We start from the raw sequence: 23203 nt of genomic DNA on the forward strand, positions 1-23203 counted from the left end.
GAAGTGTAAAAAAATGTAAAAAAAAATATGCAATCACTCATAATTACAAGTTTTACAACTTTCATGAAGGGGTCAATTTCGAAATCCAACATTATAATCCATAAACCTTAAATTTATATTTAACCGTCGATTGTCATTTACGCTTTATTTTTGTTACTGAATGTCATTTTAAAAATTTTCTTTTTTGAAAACATGATCATCTGGTAGATGTAAGAAGATGAATGGTTCAGATCTTTAATATCACGTTTCGATATTTACGGTTAATTGAAATATGAGTCGATGTCATAGACTTTATAGAAACTTTATAAACATCAAGCAATATTTGCACAACCATAAAACTCTGAACATAATATCAACGATCCAAACCATTGATCTTCTTGCATCCTCTAATAGATCATGTTTTCAAAAAAGAAAATCTGAAGAAAAAAAAATTGATGAGAAAAATGAAGCGTAAATGTAAATAACAATCAACGGTTAAATTTTGATCTATGATTTATATGATTATAATGGCGAATTTTGAAGCTAAGCTCTTCATGAAAGTTGTAAAGCTTGTTATTTCGAGCGTTTATATATTTTTTGTATATTTTTTACACTTCTACATTAATTAAAAAACTATTAAAGATTTTACTTAAATAACAGCCGTAAGATAAAAGAGAGTAAATTTGTACCGTTAGATTCTATTTCACTTATATTATTAGAACTTTTTGGGACAAAAAGACCCCTTGTATTTTCCAATTTTACCATCTGATTTGATCAAAAGATTCAAAACAAAAGCCAGCCCTAATCCCTTTCTATCTCCCCACTCCCATAACCCTCTCTCCCGACTCGCCGCCTGTTCTTCCTAGCCCCTCTTTCCCGCCGTATGTTCTTCCGGTAGCCTCTCTCAGTATCTCTTTTCTCCTCCCTCGTGCAGTGGACGCCTGGACGGAATCATTCTTGATCTTATCATCTCTGCTCTGGTCGTCTCTATATCTCCGCATTCTCCAAATTCCACTCCTGGTTCGATTATGTTTCTACATCTCTACATCTCTGTTCTTTTCATTTGTTTAATGTTGTATCTTCATAAATCTTATGTTTTTGTTTCTTATTTTTCATTCAAAATTATAAATTTTCATTTCTTGAAAAAAAAAAAAAAAAAACCCATGTTTTGTTTTTAAAATCTGACAATCTTTGATTAGTTCCAACATGCAGTGATTTAACTTTGGATTATATGACTTGTTAACTGATATGGGGATTCTGGAGTTTAGCTACTGATATCTGATTTACTTTTTCTGCTGAAATCTGCTCAGGGGGTATTTGAGTTTCTGCATTTCGTTTGTTGAGTCTGTGTTTACTGCTTGTTAAGTACAGGATGTGCACCTACTGCTTGATGTAAATTTGTTTAAAACACAAGTGTTTTACCAGTCTCACGGTCTTGTGTTGGACCAATTTGGCACCTCTCTGTGCATAGTAGCTCGTTTGGTTTTATCAGCATCATACTTATCCCCTTATTTAGTTTTTCATTCCAGAGATTTCTTCGTTCTATGAGTACATTTTTCATGAATTACATAGCCGTTATGTGCTCAATCTGAAATGAAGCAGCAGAACATTATAGTGCTGTTATATTTTGTTTGCCTATGGATATTGATCTTTAAACATTTACCTTATATGCGGTATTGAATTGGAAGACCATAACAAGGTCAGGTTTGCGTTGCATGCCACAGACCTAGAGTCCCGTTTGTGTCGTAAACTGAAGAATTTTGTGACATTTTTCTCGTGCCATCTTTTTTTATTTGACGTCTCTTCATTCGTAAGCTGTGAACTCAATCTATTGTCCCCTTTTTTTTTCAACAGGGAGAGCTCTATAATTATTCCGGATGTGGTAACACATTCAATTGCAACCATCCTGTTGTGCACCAGTTTATTGTAGACTGCTTGAGGTAGAATTTCCTGAGTGGTCAGTCTCAATTTTATCCGATAGAATTTCTTATCATTTGAAATATGCATTGGTGAATTTGATGTGGAACCTATTTATAGCTCCATGAGATAATCTGCATTGGATAATTACACTGTGAGCTCTGAGATCTAAAGTTGTGTAATAGTGTCATGTAACAGTGTCATTCCATAACCCAAGTGTGCTTTTGAATCATGTCATTGTCTCTATATGACAATCTCCCTCTGTAATTAATAATTATTATGGAAAGGAACTAGCAAATTGCTGTTCTTATAAGCTCAGTTATTCCATGTTTCTGATAGACAAAAAATTTGTTCATTGTTGAAAACTCATATGCTAGTTCACTATATATTTCTTTTACATTTTATAAGTGTTTTGATAAGATATTGGGCACCAGATCAGTCTGATGTCTTGCCACTGCTATATCTGAATGAATCTTGCCCATTTTTTTTCTTCTTGTTGTTTGTTTTCTATATTCACTTCATTTTTCTAAAAATAAATGGTTCTTGAAATTCATTTAAGTTAGTAGTAGTTGGTGCCTTGAAAAAACTTTAAGTCTGCAATTTCAAATAAATTTTCTTTAACGGGTAACGGATCGGATCATATTACCCGTTAATATTATCGGGTCGATGTCGGGTTGGGTCATTTTACCCGTTTATTGTAACAGGTGTTACACGACACGATCATTTAAGATATCAGATATGACACGAAAACGACACGAATGTCAGGTCTACAGGGAACCTTAGCTGCCTCATTCCCTAATAGCAGTCATAATTTTTGCTTGCCGTGGCTTGGTCCTCATGTAGGATTTAATCGCAACACCAACTCACGGAATTCCAACTGATTTTGCATGTCAGCACAAAGTTTATCATGTCACCTCCTCAAGCGAAGCTATTAAACCATCCACATCCCATCAATGTCTCCAATTGTCACGTCTCATCATCCTTTTTTTATTTCATGCATGCATTAATTGCATGGTATTAATCCAACATAACTCAAAATTGTTGGACTCTTCACATCTCATCTTTATATTCATTTCCAATTGCCAATTATCTTGTACGTGCATGGCTTGCATGGAAATGGTATCCCAATCCCCAGCGTATACGCATGGAAGAAAAGCTTCCAATCCACCACGTGCTAGAATCCAACTCCGCTCTTTTACCTCATCTAATACGTACCAATTCGCGGTATCTGCCTTCAATCACCAGCACGTATTTGCACGTCTCTCATCCAAATCACATGTGCTTGCCCCTTTTGCCCTACATGCAGATGAGGACAAACCAACTTGCCTTATCACAATCTCCACGCAGTCCAATCTCATCATCAATTCTTATCTCCACTCCTGGCTAACAAAGGAGGAGGCGGAGAGTTGAGGGATTTTATTCGCTCATTGAATAGGGAAAGAGATGCGACAGAGAGCTGGGGTGAGGAATCGATTCTAGTTGAATTGAAAATGCGTTGTAAATGTGACCCGATAATCTTATACCTTTAATTTTTTTGGTTCATTACGTGTGTTTTTGTCGGCGAGAGGGGGAGAGATTAAGGTTGTCTTTGCTGGGAAAGAGAGGCGAAGAAAGCTAGTAAAGGGTGGGAGTGTTCGATTTCAAGTGGATTGAGTGTGACTCAGTAAATCCTATACCTTTATTTTTTATTTTTTTTGGTCTACTGGGTGTGTTTTTGCCATAGAGGGAGGGATAGTTGAGGGTTGTATTTGGGGCAAAAGAGAGGCAAAGAGCTGGTGAGCTGGTGAAGATCTGGATCTAGGATTAGACTTATGCCAATTACTATTCATATTCACTTAAAGAGTGAATTGTCATGGTAATTACTATTCACTTAAAGAGTAAACTGTCATGACAACTACTATTAACGTTATTTTATTTTATTTTTAATTTTTAATATAATATTTAATAATTATTGAACAAATGAGATTAATTTGTAATAGGTGGATATTATTTAGTCTTTATAGAAAAGATTCAAAATAGCCGTTGGAATTTTTTTTAATTATTTATTCTTATTCATTTTACTTTTAGAAAATTTTACGTTTTTTCTTGAGAAAAAAAAATTTAATATTACGAAAAAAAATAAGAACGGTTGAATCAAAATAAGAATTTGAAATGAACGGCCAATATTACATTACAGAGCAAGTTACCATTGAAGTATCACTTGGATGCTAAAAAGGCGTTGTGGTGGGCCCTAGGTGTCAGATTATGTCGTGCCATTCTACGTAATAAATGCATGGGGCACACACGCCGTAAAAGAAATAAAATAAAATATTAATAACCAACTGACATCAGCATCAAGGATTTAGGCTTGGATTTAGAATCTACATGGCTGCTGGCTAAAGGAGCCTTAGCAGACCAAAATGGGAGGTGTGTTTTGGGTTTAATTTGAGATCTAGACGTGTCAATTTAGTACGAGTGAAAATGCTCCAATAGAAGATGGTTGATTCTTACACACACCTATGTCCACAAAATATCCAACAAAATAAACATTACAGCACGCATGGAATGCCAAAATATTAGTCTGGGCTGGAGAAAACTTGGCAGTTCAATTTTCACCCCAAAAAAATGGAAGCTCAGGCCCAAGCCCAATTGACCCATTTTTATTTGTCAATTTAAGACCATCTTTCTCTCTTTTTTGTTTTTTTTTTTTTTTTTTTTTAAACAAACGATATTATCTATATTAAAAGAAGAAGACTTGGTTTAACCTCATAATGGGTTATACCCTTTCTCATTTCTTTAGGCTCTCAAGCTTCTCACGTGCACTTGTTGTTGCAAAGGCAAAAACATAAAACTATAAAAGGGAGAAAAGTTAATCACCATTAAAAATGATTAATCTTTATAAACCAGAACATCAACGAATACTAGTCCGAAAGCAAAGGCAAGATTATCATCACGGCAAAGCAAGTGCGTTTACCTTCAAACTGGAAACAGCACGAGTAGATTAGCAGAACTAGAGACTTGTACTCTATTGTATAAAGCAACAGGGAGATCACCAGACTACATATGAATTTGGAAATAATCTAGTCCTCTTTCGAGTTCATGATATCATATACAAGATGTTATACCGTAGAATTGTATCGCTTCCAAGATGTCCGTACGAAAAATCACTGATACAAAAACCAAATTTCAACATAAACGCAAATAACGCAGTAGCTGTAAATCCGGTTAAAGATTTACACATCCTTGTCCACGACAATAAGAAGCTGTTTCCCGATATTCCTTGCCCTGTTCAATGACCGAAACTGTAAAAAGTTCTCAGAACACCAGGGTTTAGAACAATTCGTGGCTTTCTGAGTCTCGTAAGTCACAAACAGTGAATAAAGTTAGATGGCCTCCTTCGGGCTGCAAAAACTTGGCCTTCTTTTGATCTGCTTGGCTCTGTTTTTCTCTAGGCCTGTAGAAGATATTTCCTGCGTGAAGCATGGCAATGGTCACAATTTGATCATTGCATCCGAGGTTCGTACTGGCAAGCAGCATTTTCGACAAAGGTGGATCCAGAGGCAACAGTGCCATTCTACTACCCAATTTGGTCAGCAACCCCTCTTCATCCAAAGCTCCTAGACTTTGCAGCTGTTTCGTGGCAGACTGGAGTGCTTGGGGTGACGGTGGATCCATAAACTCAAAAGGTTCAAGATCATTGATCCCCATTGCTTTCATCGTAAATGTAGTATGCACAAAATTTGTTCTTAGGATTCCTGGAACTGCGGTAGGAGACATCTCAATGTGAAAAGCGCTCTCGGTGTAAAGGCAGAAACATTCCCCTACCCCTGTCAGCCCAGCGCTCCCAGCTCTTTGCTTGGCTGATGCTTGCGATGGTGGAGTTACGACCAGCAAATCAATCCCAAGCTCCAGGTTAAAATTATTTTGAATATCCCATCATGGGCAAAGAGGCTTCAAGCAAATTTGGTTGCAACAACCACTTTTCTCTTCCCTGAAGGAGCAAAGCAGGCTTGAAAATCTTTGATTGCTCTGCACTCGGCTGGGCACCATAAGCTGGTAGAATAATCAGTTCCGGAGCTTCTCCACCAACTACTTTCATCTTTTCATGAGCTTCATCAAGCATGATCATGGAGTACTGAGACAGGTTTTTGTCACTCAAAATTTCCCTTAAAAGCATCAGATCGGTCATGTACTTGATCGCAGTATCCGATCCAGTATAATCATCAAACCGAATAGAGTACCCAACTTCCTCCCCTAATCGACAACCATATTCATCAGCAACCCTTTTGGCCACGGACGTGGCTGCAACTCTTTGTTTTGCCTGGCTTCTCTTTATCTATGACAATCGAATTAACTAAACGATTAAAATTTAAATAGAGTTGTACATTAAAAAAATTGTGTTTTATCATTTTTCTTTTTATAGTATATACGCAACTATATTTTATTGTATTAAAAAGTGAGAAATCTAACGCAAAATTAAGTAATAAGTCAACCACAATATTTAAATGTCAAGCTCCCATTCAAGCACCGTTCTAAAAATCCCTACTTAGCTCTCCCTACGCCCACCTAGACACTAGGCGACTGGCCAAGGTCCCGAATAATCCTTAAGCATTTGAAAATTAAGAAATGGCATATAAATCTGCCTAACCCGCCTAGATTGCAATTCTCACTTAAAGAGAGAATATAAACTTTAATTTTTTATTTTATTTTTTCAATAAATTGGACAAGGATTACTACATGCTTGTTTCCCCATGTTTTAATCTATGTCATTTTATTTGGCAATTTATACATCACAATACAATTATGTATTTCCTTAAATATAAATACACATTTGTTTATATATTATATCGCGTTTTTTCCAAAAAGAAAAGGAAAAAACATAGTTCTAAATCTAGTTCAAAGATTTTCACTACAACTTCATTATGCTTAACAGATTGTGGCTATGCAATTAGGATATCAAACGAACCAACAAACAGAAGGTAAGAGAAAACACAAACGGGAAAATGTGAGGGATGAGATGAGAATATTGTACATGACGAAACGAGAGAGCAACTATTTCCTTTCAGACGAAAGAGATCCATTCAAACAAACAAACACACACAACGGGAGTAAGGGATAACAAAGTCTGGCAATTCATAAATATTAGTCGCATTCACTCATGTAAGTGTATTAATAGTTCAGACAATTATATATCTACCTAAAATACTTTAGATATAACAGTGAAAATCAAACCAAAAGCTACATCTCGCCATCAATAAGACCACCGCTTGAAGTCCCATGAAGCTACATAAAATCGATGGCTGAGTCCCGATAATCTCAAGCACCCAAAGTGGCTGAACAATGTCAAAAGAACAATGGTTAGCGCTCCATGTCTAAGTAAACAAATTAGACATAACATTCTTCAGCATAGCATAAACAGAAGCAGAGTTCAGGTCCACAAGGTTTTTTAAATTTTTTCCGGGGAAGTTACTCCAAAGGAAGAGTTAGTACATTTAGCACAAGTCTCATCCTGTGGCTTCATAGCCGGGAAGAGTAGAACTTCCTGTCCAACCACAAACAATATATGGTGAGAAAAAATTCACACGTAACATACACAAGATTGGGGGGAGAGAGAGAGAGAGAGAGAGAGAGAGAGAGAGAGACCTTGATATTTTGTGAATCGGTTAACCACATACAGAGCCGATCAATGCCCAAACCCCAACCACCAGTTGGAGGTAACCCGTATTCAAGAGCTCTACAGAATGATTCATCCAAAGCCATTGCTTCATCATCACCTGATTGTCGGTCCTGAAACTCAAAAACATGTATCATCACAAAAGAAATTATACAATTTTCTATAAGATACCATAACTAAACAATTAAGTGATACCTTGAGTTGATCAGCAAATCTTTCGCGTTGTACCACGGGATCATTCAACTCTGTGTATGCATTGGCAAGCTGGAAAGCAAATGAAAATCATTCACAATCTTAATGACAAAGAAAAAGGTAGCCAATAAAGAAATCATTCAAATCTTCAAGTTGGGTGGCATACTTCATGCTTGTTGACAAACAATTCAAAACGTTCAGTCAAGCCAGGTTTTGATCGATGCCACTTAGCCAAAGGACTCATTATCTCAGGATGGTTAATGATGAAAGTGGGATTTACACACGTCTCTTCCAAAAAGTGCCCAACAAGCTGCATAAATAGAAAATGAAACAAAATGATGCACGAGTCATTTTCCATAACCATCACACATTAAGATTCCAATCAAGTGACAAGGATTTTTCTTAACTGACAATGGAAAGAAAATATAAAGAAATCTACAAGACATCTGATAATTCACCGGCAATAACTGACAAATTCAAACAGACTCCAGAGCAGGACAGATGCAATGACGCAATAAGATAGTCATGGGAATTCTTTTATGAACAAAAATTGTCATATCATAAATGATAACTGAAAATTGTCATCCAGACTAGATATTTGAGAAAAGCTTAACATTGCATTGATTACAATGTCATTCCACCAGCACACAAAACCAGAGGTAGTATCCTGATTCATGTACGTGATTTTAAACAATATATAGGAGGAAGAAAAAAATGAGTTACCTTGTCCAACAAACGAGTTGTTGTTTCAGGAGGGGAACATTTGACATCAAACTTCTTGCACGCATCCTTAAGATATTGGTTAGCTTCTGCACTGGAGAGATTCTCTGGATTTATGTTGAGACCTGCAATCTTATTTAATTCCTCAACCATGTCGATCCTTCTGCAGCAGTAACAATTAAAACCACCAGATAAGTTTTTTTTAACATGTGTTTAAGCTGTAACATGCATGACCAAAATATAGTTTACAGACCTGAAAGGAGGAGTAAAGTCAATCTCAATTGGATCCTTGTCGAGCCCATTTGAATGATACTTGATTTTATACCCACCAGTTAGCTCCTTGACCATACCTATTTTAGACTTAATATATTAGCAAACAAATCCAAGTAGTCTCAAAAGGGAAAGGGACAAGGAATCATTGTTCAAGATATCCATTATTTGAGCCATACCACTCAACATTTCCTCAGTCAGCGTCATCAAATCATTGTAGTCTGCATAAGCCATGTAGAATTCGCAGGTAGTGAATTCAGGATTATGAGTCAAATCAACGCCCTCATTTCTAAATTGTTTTCCAATCTCATAAACACGATCCAGGCCACCAACAACAAGCTGCTTGAGATAGAGTTCCGGTGCAACACGCATGAAAAGCTTCATGTCAAGTTCATTGTGAAAAGTCATAAAAGGACGGGCAGCCGCTCCACCAGGAATCATATTCATCATAGGAGTTTCGACCTGAGGATGGGAGATGCAGAAGCAAACGACAGATACAAAGACACCAAAATGTAAGAGACTACCAACAAACTAACATGAAAATGCAGTGAATACAAAGGGCAACGTGATGAAAGACTAACCTCCAAGAAGTCCAGATTGTCCAGGAACCTTCTAATATATTGAATGACTTTATATCTGGTCTTGAATATTTGCCGAACCTCATTAGTCAATATTAGATCCAGATAACGTTGACGATAGCGAGTTTCCTACCAAGAAAGACAGTAAACACTGAAAACAACAAAAAATGAACAATATAAAATATAATGAGAATAACGTAGTACGACTATTATTTACAAAATGTAAAAAGAACAAGTAAAAACAAATCACAATTTGACAAACAAACAGAAACAAAGAACAAAAGGGTGGAACAAAACAATAGAGTAGACAGGACATTAAGTCATTAAAACATCACCCCCACAAACTAAAACCTAACATAGAAATGAGGGTACCAGTTGACATCACATCAATAAATGGAAATCAATATTGCAAATACAAGCATGAATATTCTAGATAGATATAAATCATTAGTAATTCCGACCCCAAAAATTTAATCATAGTGTTCTCAAAGTTAGCAAAAATAATTGTAAAAGTTTCTTCATCAATTAATACCTGGTCTTTTAAAATGTATGCTTCAGGATTCCTGGGACTTCCTGGGACCCATTGATCCGTTTTCTGCAGAATTGTATGTTGTGGTGTCATGAAAAGAGCTCAGGCAGCGTAAACAAAGTCAAAATACAATCATTGCTCAGTGATCACCTTGACATTAGCATTATCAGAAGCAGGACCAGCTTTCTGTCTTGGCATCATATGAAGACAATGTGATAAGACTATAAATGATCTTGGGAAAATGCTCAGCTCCCCCCTCTTAGTCTTTCCTGTGAGATGAAAAGAGAAACAAATCAGAAAACTGTATAATTCAGAAAAATTAACAGTTCATAGTCCCAAACAACACAAAATCCAGCAGTGCCTTCATCATTAGATGCCTAAGGACACGTTATATTACAAGGCCCCGTTGAATTTATAGAGAAACCAGTAAAGTAAAAAAAAAAAAAAATACAAATGTTCAAAGATACCAGCAGAAAGCTCAGGATGTGTTATGGTTTTATGGCCCTATAACTAAAGCTTCAGTCAACTAGACAGGAAGGCAGGAAAGCCAAACTTAATAGAACATTAAGAGAGTGAAGTTGGACGAAATTATCATTAGATCAAATCCACAATGAGTGCAAGCACAAATCTTGTAACTCTGCCTTATAAGTATGAGATTGAAGAAAATCAGCAATTTAAGATGAAAAAAATCCAAAGACTAGGAAACTATTCAGTATATTATTCATGGAACCTTGTAACCTTAGGAAAAGCAGCAATATAATATGCAAAACATTCATAGACTTGGCAACTATTCAGTATATCTTTCAGGGTCACAGCAACCTTGTATATCTTTTTCATTTCATTGTAGATTTAGAATCTTCTCCCTTGTCTTTTTTTAACCATACAAAAGTTCTCAACACACATAAAAACATGGAATGACTAGTCAAATTGATCAATAATATACTTGAAAAAGTAAAGCAACTAAACATTTCCAATGCTTGGACACAGTGAACACCAATTCAGCGATTTTTTATCTTTTGGCAAAAAAAAAAAATATATATATATTCCAAACTATTATAATCTATGGAGATGGGATTTGAACTCGGCTCAAGGGCACACTGCCCTGGCCAACTTGTTTAACTCACATCAGCAGTTCAGGGATTCAATCACATAAGTCTACAGCTACCCTTTACCCAGGTTGAAAAGAAAAGGCTTCTCATAGTTTCATTATAAATTGGATTTTATATTAAAAAAATAAAAAATGATCTCATTCCAAAGGAAAAATCATGACTAACATGCAAAAGGTAAGTGAACGGCTACTACAAACCTGGAAACCCAGTCACACCGACAATATCACCACGCTTAACACTAGAATGAAACTTAGAAAATTCAGATTCATCCAGCTCTGATTTTCTGCATGAAAAATGAAGTCCTTTAAGTAATTTTGATAATGAAAAGTAAAAGAAATAAACCCAAGAAGGGATGTAATAATGTACCGAAAAGATTAACTCAACCACATTTAATGAGAAGCAAAAAGCTTGCATCTACCTAGACAGGGATAAATCCAGAATTTTCCATGGTAATGGCTGTCTTGCAATACTTAAATCAATAATCAACCTTCTAATTTTGCAAGACTAATTTCTCTATATTATGTGATCACAGAATTTCACTTGCATAGAATTGGAGAATTAGATGGAAGACGAGAAAGGATGGACTGAGGCCTGGTTTGGTACTGAGGTGATTCTGAAAAAAGCTGGTATCAAAAAAAGCTGGGAGCTGTTTTTGTGTTTGGTAAACATTCAGTTTCAGCTTTTTTTCACAGTTTTGGGTGAAAAAAAGCCAAAAACAAGAACCTGCAAAACCCAGCTTTGAAAAACTGGCTTTTTTTCACATCTGTTTTACATAAAAGTTTACCAAACACTATAATACTGCTTTTTTTTTTTCAAAAGCACTTTCACAAAAAAGTTTACCAAACACTCTGCTGCTTTATTTCACAGCTGCTTATTCTCACAACACAGCAGAAGCAGGTTTTTTTTAAAAGCACAGCAATACCAAACCAGCCCTGAATCAGTGGCTTTTATGTGCAACACAAAAATAAGTATTTGTAGCCAGGTCAAATTTTCATACAGTAATATGAGACAAAGCTGAAACAAGTTTACCATTTCTTTCATTTCTTACAGGATTGCAAAAGTAGATACTGGGGAAAAAATAGAGAGAAAAAATATGAAGAGAGTAGATATTCAATGTAGTCATTGTACCTAAAAGTGTTTAACTAGACATAATACAAATACAAAACTGTCTTTAAAAAGAACATTCATCCTTCTGCATTGGAACTCCTTATTTTTCATTAAGTTTAATCTCATAAAAAATGTCTTGAAAAGAACATTCATCCTTTTGCTAATTAATCGATTAGATATTAGATAGATCACATAGCTTGTAATTTTTAGTCCTTCTGAGTTCTGACAAAGAGAATCAAACAAAACCACTAGCCTCGAGCTAAGAGAGCATATTTCTCAGTAGGAAATTAAACCACACACTTCAACAAAAGGAGGAGAACCAACTGTTATAAATATTCAAACAAGTGGGGGCGAGAACAATTTTATACCTTAAATCAGCCATGACTTGGACCTTCTCACCATCAGGTCCGCCACCATGCAAGTCATAAAAGAAGAGCTTAGAGCTGGAAGATCTTTTACTCATGATTCGCCCTTGCATGGGAGTAAAATTTTCAAATCAGCAAAGATAAAATGCGTGACAGATGATACCCTAGATAAATATAAGCCTGTAAATTTGAATACCAGCCAATGAAACAGTGATATCCTCGAGATGCTCCCCATCGTTTAAGCTTCCATACTTCTCTACATATTCATGTACAGTGATTGAACAAAAGAATTTATGAGGATATGGATTTTTATCTGCCTTCTGGGTAGCAAGATACTTCAGTCTATTTTCATAGTATTGCTGCCAAAAAAAAGTCATGATGCTCAGGTCATAACTAAGTAAGCTTTGAACCATTTAGATGGAAAAACTATAAGACAACACAAATTAGTGAGCACCGTTGGATCCATTTCCTCATCTTCAGTTGCTACATCTTTCTTAACTTGCGAGCTTGCCAAGGCAGCAGCCTGCGAGATAATTGCAAATTTATTTCATATAAGATTTCATAATCAAATACGGTGAGCACTTTCCTGAGCAATAAGCAATTACAAATTATCGCTCAAGTGTATCCAGATTTCAAGTGACTAAATAGTATCAATTCACACTTTTATGGATCAAAACAAAACACCAAATATAGAGTTAATGGGAAACCAATACTTACATATGCAACAAAAATCAGATTATTAAGTATCGCATAATGTAAATTTGTGAAAAAAGAAAAAACCAGTATGGTGCATTGCGGTATCAACTCATCTCCAGGGTTCAAACATTGACCTTATACAACAAATTAATAACCAAAATATACTGAATGACCACGAAAACACTACGGGAACACTACTTGCATAAAATTAGATACACCACTCAGCCAAAATCAGGATAAGAAAACCGATTATGATGTTCACGCCCATTACCTATCGACATTCGGGACGGAACTGCCGCCACTATAACTAAAAAAAAAAGAAGTAACAGCATTGTCAGACAAAAGGTACCAGCTTTACCTTCTCCTCCTCTTTTCGGCGCCTCTCCTCTTCCCGCTGCTTGTTCTTCAACTCCTTCTTCCGTGCACTGTAAGCACGCCCACACAAAATTCAACACGATCAATACCAAAAAAACAAAAAACTAACACCTTAAGCAGCTAAAACAAAAAACCATACGGATTAAAAGCAAAACAAAAAAAAAGTAGTATGGCCGGACTTCGAAGGCAAACTTTCTTTTCTCAGGAACGAAACAGGGGTTATTCGGGACGTACTTTTTGCTCATAGCTCCTTCCGATTCCAGAGTCGAATCTGCGAGTGATTTCGGCGTTTCGTCGGACGTGCCCGCCATTGCAGCGATTCGGAACGAGGGTGGAAAATGAGAGAGGGGGGTTTTCTGGGGTTTTTTGTGCCAGTGGAGCTTGGGTTTGCCAACTGGGGTAGTAAAAGATTACAATCCGTTTCGGTTATATAGGGCGGGCAGGGTCGGAATACAGTATCATATTTACTTTAGCTTGGTTAGAACGCAATTCGGATTGGGGATTTCACTTTATATATGACATTCCCCTTTTTATTTTTTTGAAGTTGGATTTGTTTTGGGTTGTTTTGGCCTGGTTTGGTACTGAGGTGATTTTGAAAAAAGCTGGTATCAAAAAAGCTGGGAGCTGTTTTTGTGTTTGGTAAACATTCAGCTTCATCTTTTTTTCACAGTTTTAGGTGAAAAAAAGCCAAAAACAAGAAGCTGCAAAACCCAACTTTGAAAAACTGGCTTTTTCACATCTGTTTTACATAAAAGTTTACCAAACACTATAATAATGATTTTTTTTTTCAAAAGCACTTTTACAAAAAAGTTTACCAAACACTCTGCTGCTTTATTTCACAGCTGCTTATTCTCACAGCACAGCAGAAGTAGCTTTTCTTCAAAGCACAGCAATATCAAACCAGCCCTTTATGCGCCCCACGATTATTGAATGCACACCGCATACTAATTTATTATTCAATGGCTTATATAATTTAAATAGAGTAAATTATAGTAATGATCTATCAATTTTAACTCAATTAGTGCAATAGTCTATTAACTAAAAGTCCATTATCATTGGTCTCTCAACTCATCAAAACGTGCAATTATGGTCATTTTTTCCAACTCTATTAAAACTTCTGTCAAAAGGAATCGCATGTCATGTATGTGAGATTAAATCAAGGGGCAAATAAGAAGAATTGTATTAATGGTCCTCAACTTTGATTCAACTGAATAAATAGTCTTCCAACTTCAACCCAATTTGAGTAATGATCTCTCAATTTTAATCCAATTCTAGCAATAGTCATTCCAACATAACTTATTTTAACATAATTCTAATAGAATTTATGAAAAGAACCATAGCTACACGTTTTAATGAGAAGGGACCAATGGTAATGGATTTTTAGTTGAGGGACTATTGCTCCAATTTGATTAAAGTTGAAGGATCGTTACTACAATTTATTCAATCTAATATGATATGACTATTTAAGCCTCATATTGTTTTGAAAAGACAAAAAATAAAAAAATAAAAAATAAAAAATAAAAAAACCCTATTAATTTATGAATACGACCCTAATCAATCTCAATATGTATTCTAAATTATCTTCTTTAAGGTATCAATTCCAACCCTCCCATCATGACATAGAATCATATGAGTGCAACTTACCTGTGCACCCCAATTCTAATTCCATATCAACAGTTACTACAAATATTGCATAGAGGTATCTGATTCAACACAATATTGCATAGAGGTATCTGATTCACCACAATATTAACATCAATGTGGAGCCAAAATAATCTCAAAGTTTTTGAAGGCGACACGTGGACTTTCAATTTAAAAAGACAAGACTTGACGCACCCCGACCGAGATCGGGGTATGCTGGCCGTCACGTGGAAGTGACGTAACCATATGCATAGTGCGGAAGCTAAGAAATAAAAATAAAAATACGAATAAAACAAACCTAGCTATACACAAAGTAATAACATACATGTGCAAGCGTAAGTATGAAAGACAAAGTTCAGATCACGGAAGACCTAGTGTAGTCCGGGAGAAACAACACTAAATAAATACACCCAAATGTGGTCCTACACTGGTGATAATCTGTCAGATAAGTCGAGAAATCCTCTGGGGAGCCACCAAAAGCGCTAGCCAAACTAGAACCTGAAGGGGCGCAAAACAGAAAGCGTGAGTGGGCAAAAACAAAGCTTTTAAAACCATTTCATAAACAAGTTATAACCCCTCGCCGTAAAACCTGTATACTTCCCAAAAAATAGAATATACAAATATATTTAAGTCATGCTCAGAAATATGCCATGCCAAATGCCTCGAAATAAAATGCAAGTACTCAGGTAATGTCAAACAATGCCATGTAATCTGTCAGCCGGAGTCACCTAACGTGACCTATACGGCTGAATCTAGAGCTCAAATCTCTAACTCACTAACTACACCTGCACACGAGTCGGAACCACCTAAAGTGGTCTGTACGACAGGACTGGATGTAAATAAGTACACTCAAGTGCTCCGATCACGTGAAGACTAGGTGAATAATCGCGGGTCACCTAAGAGTCGGAACCACCTAAAGTGGTCTGTACGACAGGACTATGTGCCTAACTTGGATCCAAGATGAGCGTGTGGTGCAGGAGGTGAACATCACGTGAAGGACTGTGCCCAACTCTAGACGGGAGCACCAACACCGGAGGTGCAGGTTATGAGCTCTCTATGCATCTCAAATCACCACTGGACGTAAACATAAATCATAACTCACCTGGCACTTACCTGTGCGTCCGCAGCACCAACACATATATACATAGGCAACTAATAATGCATAATTAAATGGGCAAACATAATGCATGGCATATCAACGTATAAACATTTCATTTCACTTTCTGGGAAAAACATAAGTATATAGGTATATACGGAAAACCAAAAGCCCACTCACTGGTATGTAGAAGGGTCGTAACCCCCTTGCCTCGAGTGACCGCGCTCGTCCTCGGGATAGGTCTCACCTATATGCGAAACAACTATAAAAATGTAAATTTTAAAGCACATAACCAACATTACAAAATAACTTCTCATACAATGCTCAAATGGGGTGCATGAATACACTAACGTGATCTACTCAACCTCACGAACATCCCCATATTTTTAAAATAATTTTCCGACGCCGCACGTGCCCCCACACGCCGGCCAAGGCATGGCCACACGCGCCGCCCATGCGCAAGCACGTGCCTGGCACACTGACGGCGTCAGTTAACGCCGTCAGGAATATTCCGTTAAATCTAACTGATTCCATTAACGCTGTTAGGAATATTCCGTCCAAACTGACAGAATATTCCGTCATCTTCTCTGCCCAAACTTCGGCTCCGGCAACGCCGTCGGAAAACCGGGAAATTTTCTAAACTTGATATCTCACTCGTTTTTCATCCAAATTTCATAAAATTGGTACCAAAATGAAGCTTACAACAAGAGGAACAAATCCATACCACCTTCAAGCACTAAAACCACCGGAATCTCGCCGGGAAAACACCACCAACTCCGGCCAAACCTGCAACTCACAATCCCGACATCCAAAACCTTCAAACGAACCACCCCGAGCCTCCTAAGAACCTCACCAAGCTTCCTACAAGCTTGAAATTCCCAAAAACACATGAATTAACATGTGCATGAACAGTGACCAAAATCGGGATCTCGAGTTCGACGTGAAAACGAAGGTATCCTTACCTGAAATGGGTATGGTTGAACTCCTAAGGACCTCACGAGCACAAATATGTAGTTTGTTTCCTCGATCTGTGAAGATTTCAAGGGTTTGTGGTGTTGTCTATACGAAAAGGATAGGAAATGGAGAGAGAGAGGGTCTCGGGACAGGGCAGAGAGAAAGAGGAAATGAGGGTGGGTATGTGTGTGGTCCAAAATCAACCAATCAAAACCCAAAAACGACCACACAACGAAACAAACATACTAGGGGCAAAACCATCATTTCACCCCTACGGTATAAAAAGTCCAGGACGGGCTGTCACAAGACTGACCTTATTAAATGGGCAAGCATCCCACGCATAGCTCAGCATCATAGGACATTGGAAAATTACTAATACACTCCCAATTGAAGACAAACTCTATCAAGTAAGTAATTCCAATTATATTTAAGTAAGGAAAAGTACCTTTATTTCCAAGATATTATTAACACAATATCTTGGAAAATTCCCACTAGATTAACCCTAAAATGGCCGGCCACCTCCTCTATAAATACCTCATTTCTCCACACAAAAATGGTGCGTATTTCTATACACATAAAAACCCTAAACACTCCCTCTCTTCAGAGAGACTAATTTAGGCATCAGACATCCATTGGCCAAAACCCCCAACTCATTGTGGGCGTGTGAGATTTTTGGTCTTTGATCAAAACTGTTGATTATTTTGTAGGTGCATTTTCATCAAGACTGAAGACGACAGAAACTTGCATCGACAATTAACTTACCTGGGTAGCCCAATGTCAATATGTGTGCATTTGGTTCCTTGGAAAAAGGATTTAGATCCTCTCTCCGAACCCCTCACTGGGGATCCCGATGATCAATGCATAGTAACCGTTTATCAAAGATCGTGCGGCCACAATTTTTTTTTTTATTATTATATATTTTTCATGCAAAACTATACTGCTTTACATTTAAAAATATAAAAAGCATTCAATTGTGGTTGCACGATCTTTGATGAACAGTTACTATGCATTGATCTCCGGAATTCCCAGTGAGGGGATCCGGAGAGGATCTAAATCCTTTTAATTGCTTTGGATGAATGTGGTAATTTTTATTTTATTTTATGTGCATTTGGGTGAATGTGGTAATTCGGTTTTTTATTTTCTCAGTCGTTTTTCATCATCCTCTCTACTGAAATACTAGCAAAATTGAAAAGTCGTGGAAAGGAAAAAGATTTGGGAAAGGAATAGCTGAGATGGCTGCATTGCGCATAAAAAGATTGCTTTTCAATTTATTGTTTACACTAATTTTACTAAAGGATTGAGCTTGAATATGCTGGATACCTATCCGTAATTGCATACATGTATATTTGAAAGAATTTTAAGGATTGTTGCTATTTTAATGTTTTAATTGCTTTGGATTGCGAAGAACCGCTCACAACAGTAGTACATTGGGAGTGTGATTGTGTTAACTAGGACCCTTATCTCCAACTAGTCTACCAGCATAATGAAATCATCTCAAGTTACTATATCACCAGAGTAAAAGTATGAGAACCTTGAAAGTTCACCATGCTATTAAAATTCACGAATTCTCCAACAGAATGGGCTTCCACTTTTCATTGGCAAATCAAGAGTTTGATGATAAAACGTGGCTCCGTGGGAATCATGATTAAATAGGATTTCAACGTATATAAATAGTATTGCCTATTTTGCGCGCGCGCGTGTAACTTTTTACGCGTTCTATATGATTCTAAAACTAAAACCTGCAGCATCACACGGGGGCCTTCCTTTAGTATTAGCACCAGAGCTGTTGCCCGCGCTTGGCCGCGGGAATGTCAGATAGATTATAAAAACACTGCATTAATGGATGCCCACTGAAGCCTTAAAATTTTAAAACCGTATAATACAAACAGGTTTTACAACACTAAAAATCTTCAACTCTCGCATTTTGTTCCAAAATTATATACGCACTCTAAAGAATCACTTAAGTTCCGCATTCGTTGTAACCCCCAAGGTAGACCACCAATCCTGGCCAATACCAACACCCTAATCTCTACTAATTAATAAAACACTCATTGTCAACCAAAATTTTATGAAATTATCAGTTTAACCCTCTAATTAAAACAGAACACGAATAAGAAATATGGGGCAAAAATGTAATTTCACATAATCAAATTTTACTGTTTTTTATCAAAGCTTCACATGTAATCCTAATATATCTAATTAAAATAAAAAAAATAAAAAAAAAAAAAACTTCCCACTCCCACATTCTCTATCACTCTCTTCCTCTCTCCTATTTCAAAAACAAAAACAAAAAAATTTCTCACACATTGTGTGTGCCCATATGATAGTAAACATGGTATTAAAATATTAGTCTCATCTATGATATATTTGTTAGTCATTGATAGAGAGATTAAAAAAGACCTCTCTCAATGTTATTGTGTCATAGTAATAATTTATATTACTTCTTTTATTGTAACGAAACCTATACAAGTTTGCAATATTCAAACAATTTTAAACATTTTGGATTAGAACACGGGCAAATGAAAATATAAGTTAATGCAAAATCTTTAGCACATCAACTTGCAAAATATTTGCAATATACTGAGATCTATCACAAACAAAACAACGTCAAAACCAAAACTACTAACTCCCTAAAAAATCGAAATCAAGCTTAAAACACTTAAATCAGGAAAAAGAGTTGGAGAAGCAACAACTGACATTATTTTCCAAAGCTTTTCAAGGTTGGCAATATAATACATATGCTTCCCAGGAGCTTCAACATGAAAGCTTCATAAATTGATGAAATGGATTGGAGCAAAAGTAATTTGAATGCCTTCTTCTTCTTTCTGAACCAAAAAAAAAAAAAAAAAAAATTTAAGATTAGATATTACAAACTGATGTACACATAATAATAGAATTGGTGTCAATTTCTCCATGTTATAGTAATACCTCATAACAAATCGTCGGCAAACAAAATCGGTTTAAGTTTTTGAATTAAAAAAGCCAAAACACATTTTCAGAGAGTCCATTAGCCAGATAAAATCATAATAGCCAATAGCAGACAAATACAGAAAAAGATAGAAACAAATAGAATCGTTTAAATTTTGTATGCTGTTAGTTTCTCAAGTAACCTTTACATGTTCATTCAAATTATGCATGTATTGGGGCGCTTTAAGCAGAATAGTAGTGTATTATTCAGAATTTATTTTCAAATGATCACAAATGAATCTCCCACTATTCTACTTAAAACACTATTATTCTACTCAAAACTAAGTGAAAATTGCGTTGTTTTTATAAAAACATTGAAAAACATATGAACTCATGCCCAACTTTGATTAATCCATCATTAATAGATGACTATTTCAACACTAAGAGTTGATTAGAGAACATTGGAAAACATATGAACATGCCCACCTATTATCATATATGACATTGCAGTTGATTAATCTCACATAAATCCACATCAAAAGAACCCAGAAATTTAATGAAGAATTTTCCAAAACCCACAACTAAAACCCACAAATTTAAACGAAAAACTCTATAAAATCATGAAAAATTTAATAAAATCAGAGTATATTATCATACAAATTTGGGCATATGCACTTATAACACAAACTTGCACAAATTTGGGGGGCTTGAATTTGAAGAACCCAGATGGAATTTACACACAATCTGAAAAGAATGAAAGCAACTGTATTATAGGAAAAGTTGTTACAATTAAGAAAATATAAGATATTGCCTCGTTGCACTATATGATCTCGGGATCCAAATAGAAAATAAGTAAACAGAAAGAGAAGTTTTGTAAAACAATAAAAAACTTGCTTTGTGTTAACTAATGAATGGTCTGAATTGTGAAAAAAATCGAATTCAAATCCTCCTTCAGCAACCTAAGAATTAAGCCCATAAAAATTTAAAAATTCTAATATGAAAAGAATAATAAAGCAATATGTATTCAAATTACAGGAGATAAATCAAAATATAAACCATCAGAAACAAAGCTTCGATCTATTCAAACTCCATATTAAATTTTGTTATCAAATATAAAAAACTATCATGAAGCCCTGCACTTCATTATATAAAAACCCCATCATAAGGAACGCTGCTATTTTGCCCATGTGGGACAAGCGGGTCCTATCGTTTCATCAGTAGAAAACTCAAATAGATTATATATCATAATTCAGAAAACAAGTCGGAGGAAAATATTAGATTATTGAGCAAGTATTAAATAATGGGTTCACCATATTTATAACTCAATAAATTCAAAGGAAAACTAACGAAAAGTCCAAAAAAAACTTCCCTTTTAATGAAAAACCATTTTTAAAGGTATAGTGAATAGTACTAGAAAAATGTATAAATGTAATTTTTCGTTAAAAGTGATCAGTACCGGGGGTGTTTTGTTAAACCTCTCTAAATTCAATCCAACATCAAAATTCTATGAATTATATAGTTAACCCTATATTTTTTGCCAATGAATATTCAAAGTATTTGGTGATAAAATAATGCATAACAGAATCAATCATCAATTCATTAACAACTAAAAATAATATTCATTAAACCGATAGTATAAATCTATTCAACAGAAGTTAAGAGAACTAATAATGAATTTGACCTACTATTTTATTTGTATATTCGATTTCTAAATTCAGTATATATAAAATTTGTTCAATGGAGGCAAAACACCCAACTCTATTAAATTCAGTATTACCTTTTAATTGTGCAGTTTGGGAAGGCTGGATTCTCACCTTCTCTGGGGCCTGGTTCTCTGGAAATCGTCATGAGAGAAGGGGTGAAAGAGAGTGTTTGAGTGTTGTATATTGGTACAAAACCAATTAGATAAACATCTTCCAACGGTGCAAACTGAAACTTGAACAAATCCAGAATAAAATGAAAATAATTACAGAATATAGGAACAAACCATACTTTGTCAAATGACATATTCAAGCTGCATATAAACATTTCCAAGTAAATTCAAATCTCAAATCAAAAGAGAATAGAAGAAACCATACTTTTATACAATATCATCAATTAACTCAGAAAAATTTCTTCATGCTAGCTAAAGAATTATCAAAATCTTCATGGAAGATGTAGTTCACATCATCATCAACATATCTAGCATTTTCTCACTCCCAAATCTTTATAAATTTTCACGCACAAATTTTTTTTCTTTTTCAAGAAAAAGTGAAGCTTTTCACACTATATCTATCATTTCATAGGACCCAATAAGGAAGATAAATGATTTTTTTGGGTGCAAATTATGGAGTTTCTTTCACTCTTTCTCACGCAATTTAAAACCCATCTCAATGAACTAAACAAAAAGCTGTAAAAAGAAATACCCAACTATTAAGCCAATTTCTATATTGTTGATAAACGATAGAATAATTTACGCTAAACTCATCTTATTATAAAATTACTATTTACCTGCACAGCGAGCGAGGGAGTTCCAGCGGCCTTCGCCGTGGTTAGCAATGTAATTCATGAGAGCTAGATCTTCCTCAACAGTCCAAGGCCCTCTTCGCAGGTCCATCATTTGATCCTCAGCCTCCTCATGATCATGAGAGCCAGTTTCATAGAGGATTTCTGCCGAGACTTGTGATGATGGGCTGTTGCAACCTCTACTTCTTTTCGCCATGTCCATCTCCAGAACATCAATTCTCCAAATGGACACACAAAAAAAGGGTTTGCTTAATGCTTTCCTTGAAGAAAAAAAGGTGTGAGACAGAGAGAGACGAACCTTCTTGTGGTGGCCAGGAGTTCCGGGCTTGAAAGAGAGCTCGAGAAAAACCTGTTCTGGAAGCCAAAGAGAGTGGAATGAGAGAGACACCCCCGGTTTCCCCAACTTTTCCAGCTTCCTTCCGTTCCCAGATGAGCAACACGTGTACATCCATACTCCTTCCCTTCCTAGATGACCAGCACGCATACAGCCAACCCCATTTCTATCTTAGATGACCAACACGCGAACATGATGGGTAAACCAGTAAATTCACTACGCAAAATGGAAAAAAAGGGCTTCTATCAAAGGAACTGGAGGGCATTTTCGCCTATT

General features: G+C 36.0%; 2 protein-coding genes and 1 pseudogene across 3 annotated transcripts; all 3 read right to left on the reverse strand.

The window, feature by feature from the left end:
- Positions 1 to 5108: 5108 nt before the first annotated feature.
- Positions 5109 to 7007, reverse strand: LOC125469844 (annotated as a pseudogene).
- LOC103934861 (lysine--tRNA ligase, cytoplasmic) lies at positions 6987 to 13914 on the reverse strand. The gene is made up of 17 exons (XM_009344615.3): positions 13725 to 13914; positions 13474 to 13540; positions 12874 to 12942; positions 12616 to 12778; positions 12423 to 12525; positions 11145 to 11230; positions 9989 to 10107; positions 9842 to 9904; positions 9313 to 9438; positions 8911 to 9193; positions 8715 to 8811; positions 8465 to 8624; positions 7908 to 8051; positions 7745 to 7813; positions 7519 to 7662; positions 7366 to 7417; positions 6987 to 7208 (listed from the first exon to the last, which is right to left on the reverse strand). The coding sequence occupies exons 1-17, from the start codon at positions 13799 to 13801 to the stop codon at positions 7192 to 7194; spliced, it is 1839 nt and encodes a 612-aa protein (XP_009342890.2). The 5' UTR covers positions 13802 to 13914; the 3' UTR covers positions 6987 to 7191.
- Positions 13915 to 19685: 5771 nt separating this feature from the next.
- Positions 19686 to 22972, reverse strand: LOC125469850. 2 transcript variants are annotated; one of them, XM_048567863.1, is made up of 3 exons: positions 22579 to 22972; positions 21903 to 22017; positions 19686 to 20006 (listed from the first exon to the last, which is right to left on the reverse strand). In XM_048567863.1, exons 1-3 carry the CDS (start codon positions 22793 to 22795, stop codon positions 19880 to 19882), a joined length of 459 nt encoding a protein of 152 aa, XP_048423820.1. In that variant the 5' UTR covers positions 22796 to 22972; the 3' UTR covers positions 19686 to 19879. The 2 variants fall into 2 exon arrangements, with proteins under 2 accessions (XP_048423820.1, XP_048423819.1); XM_048567862.1 differs by having other exon boundaries at positions 21903 to 22023.
- Between the last annotated feature and the right edge of the window lie 231 nt (positions 22973 to 23203).

Source organism: the organism of the source record quoted next, unplaced genomic scaffold (assembly GCF_019419815.1).
Source record: "Pyrus x bretschneideri cultivar Hongxiangsu unplaced genomic scaffold, Pyrus_bretschneideri_v1 Contig46, whole genome shotgun sequence".
Classification (NCBI taxonomy): Eukaryota; Viridiplantae; Streptophyta; class Magnoliopsida; order Rosales; family Rosaceae; genus Pyrus; species Pyrus x bretschneideri.